The 5,630-nt window shown below is 48.8% G+C and overlaps 1 protein-coding gene across 1 annotated transcript; it reads left to right on the forward strand.

Annotated features, from left to right (window-relative positions):
• The first annotated feature begins 2,731 nt into the window (after positions 1-2,731).
• On the forward strand, positions 2,732-3,766 carry LOC124694721 (late embryogenesis abundant protein D-34-like). The gene is made up of 3 exons (XM_047227674.1): positions 2,732-3,127; positions 3,219-3,521; positions 3,596-3,766. The coding sequence occupies exons 1-3, from the start codon at positions 2,777-2,779 to the stop codon at positions 3,764-3,766; spliced, it is 825 nt and encodes a 274-aa protein (XP_047083630.1). The 5' UTR covers positions 2,732-2,776.
• The last annotated feature ends 1,864 nt before the right edge of the window (positions 3,767-5,630 follow it).

Here is a 5,630-nt window from a genome sequence, read left to right on the forward strand (position 1 = left end):
GTGGATATGGCGGTGACGGTGGTGGAGATGATGGTGATGATGATCCCAATGAAGTCCAGCTCGATGGCGGTGACGATGGCGTCGATTTGCCCCTTCGGGAGGGAATTTCCCCGGCAAATTTCAGCCTGTCGGAGAGCTCTTTTCTCTCTAGTGTTTTCCGCCCCGCAGAGGCGGCTGTGACTCTTCGCGACTATCCTCTGGAGCTTAGGTTTTCGGGGAGAAGAAGTACGTGAAGGAGAGGCGGCCAAAGGGGGCTGTGGGCCCCCTCCCCACAAGGCGGCGTGGCCAGGCTAGGGCCCGCGCCGGCCTAGGGGGGGGCATGGTGGCCCTCCTCGGCTCCTCCTTTTGGCTGGCTTCGTCTTCGGGAAAAATAAGATCTTCGGTGTAATTTCCTTCAATTGTTGATCTTCAGAAATATTGCATTCCGACGATGCTTTTCCAGCAGAATCCTGACTCCGGTGAATGATTCTCCAATACATGAAACATGCAAAATAGGTGAAATAACATAAGTATCATCTCTAAATATGAAATATATCAATGAATAACAGTAAATTATGATATAAAATAGTGATGCAAAATGGACGTATCAGTCTCCTCGTCACCAGCGACCACATCGCCGGTATCCTCATCACCTGCGACCACGTCGCCGGCACCTGCTTCCACGACGCCTCCACCCATGTCATCGTCTTCGACTGTGGCTGCGCCCATGGTCTCTGGACCTCACACACGCAGTCGAAGTGGCATCTCTCGCCCCAAGGAGCGCACCGATGGGACTATTGCTTGGCTAGCAGTGTGTCTGTCTCAGGCTGTTGCTGATCCTGCTGAGCCTCACCACTATTCTGCAGCCATGCAGATTCCACGTTGGCGGTAGGCCATGGAGCTCGAGTATCAGGCTCTTCTCAAGAATGATGCGTGGTCATTAGTTCCGCCGAGGACATGTATCAATATCATTGATTGCAAATGGGCATTCAAGGTGAAGAAACGTGTTGATGGGACTATTGAGCACTATAAGGCTCGCCTAGTTGCGAAGGGGTTCAAACAACGTTATGGTCTTGACTATGAGGATACCTTCAACCCTGTTGTCAAGCCAACCACCATTCGCATCTTGCTTTATGTGGTTGTCACCCGAGGTTGGTCACTTCGCCAGTTGGATGTTCAGAATGCTTTTCTCCATGGTCTTCTTGATGAGGGGGTATACATGCGTCAGCCACCTGGATTTGTTGACCCATCTCGTCCTGATCATCTGTGTCTCTTGGTGAAGGCCTTGTATGGTCTCAAGTAGGCTCCTCGTGCCTGGCATGCACGGCTTGGAGCTGCTCTTCGTGCTCATGGTTTTGTTCCCTCTAACAGACACGTCACTGTTTCTGCTTCAGCGTCCAGAGGTCACTATGTATTTTCTTGTCTATGTTGATGATATCATCCTGGTCAGTTCCTCTGCTACTGTTGTTGATCGCCTTGTTGCTTCTCTTGGGACTACCTTTGTTGTGAAGGACTTGGGGAGATTGCATTATTTTCTCGGTCTTGAAGTGACTCATGATGATACTAGCCTGTCTCTGACTCAGAAGAAGTATTCTCAGGACTTGCTTCGACGTGTTGGCATGCTTGAGTCTAAGGCTGCCACGACTCCTATGTCCACTTCAGACCTGCTAACAGCTATGGATGGTGCTCTCCTTTGTTCTGAGGATGCGACAGAGTATCGCAGTGTTGTTGGGGGACTTCAGTATCTCACTATCACCAGGCCTGATATTTCATATGCGGTGAACCGCGTCTGTCAGTATCTTCACTCACCCAGAGATCCTCATTGGGCCGATGTGGAACGCATCCTGCGCTATATTCGCCACACGCCGTCTTATGGACTTCGTCTTCGTTCTGCTCCTTCAGCTTTTCTCTCTGCGTTCTCTGATGCGGATTGGACGGGTAATCCTGATGATCGGCGATCTACGGGGGGATATGCAATATTCTTTGATCCTAATTTGATTGCCTGGAGTGGTCGCAAGCAAGCTACAGTGTCTCGGAGCAGTACTGAAGCTGAGTATAAAGCTGTGGCTAATGCCACTGCTGAACTTATCTGGGTGCAGTCTTTGTTACGAGAATTGCGCATTCCGCAAGCTCGTTCTCTTGTTCTTTGGTGTGATAACATTGGGACAACGTATCTGTCGTCTAATCATGTGTTTCATGCTCGGACAAAGCACATCGAAGTTGACTATCATTTTGTGAGGAAATATGTTGCATGGAAGTTTCTTCGGATCAAGTTTATCTCTTTCAAAGATTAACTTGATGGCATCTTCACAAAGCCACTGTCCTTGCCTTTGTTTCAAGGCTGTAGGCGTAATCTTAACTTGTTAGATATTAGATGATAGAGTTAAGATTGAGAGAGGATGTTAGACTGTATTTGTACATATAACTTCTGCGTATTATATGTGTAACATTGTACGTATACTCCAACTATTAGCGTTCCCAAACATTGTTTTACACCGGCGGTGGCGCCACTCCACGCTGCAGGCTAACCGCTGACACTGGCGTCCCCCGCCGCGGCACCTGGCCTGTCCTGGACCTGGAGCCACGATGCGCCTCCACATTGTCCCACACGTGTCAACGGCTCACCGCACGATCGAGCTCGCCTGCCTGCCATATATACAAGCATGCACCATAGATATCCACAAGCACCGTGTCAATTCCAATATTCGGCTAGCTGCACTCACCTAGTCGCCACTCGCCACCTTAATTACACAAGCTCAGAGCAACGAGGCAGATAACCAGACGCTTTCTCTCGAAGATGAGCCAGGGGCAGCCCAGGAGGCCGGCGTCGTCCGAGCAGGCGCAGGGCGAGGACGGCGCGATCAGGTACGGCGACGTGTTCCCGGCCGTGAGAGGCGGCCTCGCCAAGAAGCCCGTGGCGCCGCAGGACGCGGCGACGATGCAGTCAGCGGAGACCCTCATGTTCGGGGAGACGGTGAAGGGCGGGCCGGCCGCCGCGATGCAGTCCGCCTCCATGCGGAACGAGCGCATGGGCGCCGTCGCCCACGACCAGGCCACGGACGCCACCGCCGAGCAGGGGGTCTCCGTGTCCGAGACCCGAGTCCCCGGCGGACGCATCGTCACCGAGTTCGTCGCTGGGGCTGGACAGGTAATAATGGCGTCCCATTTGTTAAGACAGAGACGCCCCGCACCATTGCAGCAAGTACGTACGTAACAAGAATCGTATGGACGGTGTGTAGGCTGTGGGTCAGTACCTAGCGCCGGATGATGATGCTCCCGCCGTTGGAGGTGGCGGCGGCGCAGGTGTGGCGGATGGCACGAAGATAACGATCGGCGAGGCGCTGGAGGCGGCGGGTTACGCGGCGGGAAGCAGGCCGGTGGAGCTCAGCGACGCGGCAGCGATCCAGGCGGCGGAAGTGAGGGCCACCGGGCTGGACGCCAATATCCCCGGTGGGTTAGCCGCAGAGGCGCAGTCGGCCGCGGACTCCAACGCCCTGGCCGCAAGCGACGAGGACAAGACCACTCTCGGCGACGTCCTCTCGGTACGTACGCGTGCTGCACACCAAAGTTACTGTATTTGTTTCTTCACCAACATGTTCGGCCGGGGTGCTTGCAGGATGCGACGAGGCTGCTGGTTGCGGACAAGGAGGTGGAGGTGGACGATGCGGCGAGGGTGGCGATGGCCGAGACGCGGAACAAGGAGGACGGGACGGCGAGGCCTGGAGGGGTGGCCGCGTCCATGGCTACAGCCGCGCGGATCAACAGCCATAGCGGGACGCGTATATAGGCAGGAGCTGTCTGCGCGTATAGCGTTCCCGTTTGCTGTGTCTCCCGAGTACGTCTGTACGTGTCGAGTCCTTCATACTAGTAGCGTGACTACCGTCTTAGTACTCGTAGTAGTCGAGTTTTTTTTTGAGACGATAGTAGTCGAGTTCAGTTAAGTACTTCTGGTCCTGGTCATAAATCCGTGTCCGTTTACAAGTGTGCGTTAGGATCAAGTCGTGCAACGTTGAATTAGCTATATCACCTTTTGCTAACTTCCGGCTGACCAAGATTTTTTTAAAGCTCTCACTCGGTGTATTAGCTGTTCGATTATCTTTTTTCGCCAAATTCGAGCTGGTTGGTTCTGCCTTTTTTTTGTTGTTGTGCTAGCCCATTTATGTGTAGTTTGTAGGCCTCTTCCCGTTATTGGGCTGCTGGAGTAATGGGCTTAATTGTATTTTGAAGGAGAGCAAAGGTGTTCGAGTAATGGACTTGATTTTTTACCTATGCTGTTTTTTTGTATTTGTTTTTTCTTTTCCTACTTTTGGGGGTTTGTTTTTCTTGTGTAATGTGGACACTTGTGCAATTGCATTTACTTCCTCCCACCCATCACCCATCAAACATGTTGAAGATTTATCTAAATTTAGATATCTATCCACTAAATAGTATCTGGATATATTCAAATTTTGATAAATCTTAGATAATTTTCGTGAGACGGAGGGGCTAAATAAGTTATTGTAACTCTTCGTAATTTTATGTGCACTTAGATGTATATGTGCAGTTATGTATGTATGTAATTGGGAACTCTTATCTTTATTACGTGTATACATACGTGCGTACATGTGTAATTTAGCATTTTTATATATGCAATTGGGAACTCTTGCCATTATTACGTGTACACATATGTGTACCTTTACATGTGCGATGCATCGGAAAATGTTATTTTTAGATTATATATATTTTTTCTTCCTTCTTGAGAAGTAGGGTTAGCCATTCTATTTACTCTCTCTCACTCATACTCTACTGTTGAAGTTTAAAAGCTTGCTATCTCTTCATCCCTCTTATGGTCTTGCATATTCTCGAGGAATTTAAAAAAGGAGATTTAGGTGTATGACGTCATCAATTCATTCCTCCTCTTTGTGAGGGGAACTCTTGGGATCTAGATTTTATAGTCATTTTTTTATTTCCTCATTTGTTCTTTCTCTCTAATTTCTCCCTAGCACTTATAGCATTGGTGGAATTTGAGTGTGAGGGATTTGAACATCTTTGATGTTCTTGCTTTTACATCCTTTTATAAGTGTTGAGCTTTCTATTGTGATTAGTTCGAGGGAGAGACTGTGAGCTTGTTACTTTTGGAGGGGTTACCTCCTAGTTGGCTTGCCAGTTGGTACTCCGATGACCTCTTCATGGAAGATTGTGAAAAGGTCCGCGCTTCTCCTTCATGGAGGTTGTGAAGTGTTTGTAGAGCTTGCTATCTCCGGAGTGGAGAAAAATGTAGCCATAAGGGAAAGGATTTTATCCTTCGTGGTATTGGCTTGAAGAAGAAGGTTAACATTCGTGGCATTCGGGAGACCTTCATGGTAGCCCGCATCTCTCCAACGTGATGTACCTCACCTTGTGTGGAGGAACATGGGAATATATCTTCGTTTCCGCGTGAGTCGGTTATCTCTATACCTGAGTATACTTTCCTTGTGATAGTCATTGATAGTCATTGTGCTTGAATCATATATATATTTCTATCACTTATGTTAAACATATTTTGTGTCTATCTAGCTTATCTAAGTTGTTGTCATTGCACTTAGTTGAGTCTAGCATATTTCGATTTTGTTCTTGTAAAATAAATATTAGTTTAATTCCGCATTCTTACAACAAATCAATAATAGTTTTAA

The sequence above is a fragment of the Lolium rigidum genome, chromosome 3, assembly GCF_022539505.1.
Source record: "Lolium rigidum isolate FL_2022 chromosome 3, APGP_CSIRO_Lrig_0.1, whole genome shotgun sequence".
Taxonomy (NCBI): Eukaryota; Viridiplantae; Streptophyta; class Magnoliopsida; order Poales; family Poaceae; genus Lolium; species Lolium rigidum.

What these genes read in the sequence shown, in the direction of transcription:
- LOC124694721 (XM_047227674.1), top strand. Translation starts at nt 2,777, where the DNA reads ATGAGCCAGGGGCAGCCCAGGAGGCCGGCGTCGTCCGAGCAGGCGCAG. An exon ending in TCGTCGCTGGGGCTGGACAG is followed by an intron (nt 3,128 to 3,218) that starts GTAATAATGGCG and finishes GACGGTGTGTAG; the next exon opens with GCTGTGGGTCAGTACCTAGC. An exon ending in CTCTCGGCGACGTCCTCTCG is followed by an intron (nt 3,522 to 3,595) that starts GTACGTACGCGT and finishes GGGTGCTTGCAG; the next exon opens with GATGCGACGAGGCTGCTGGT.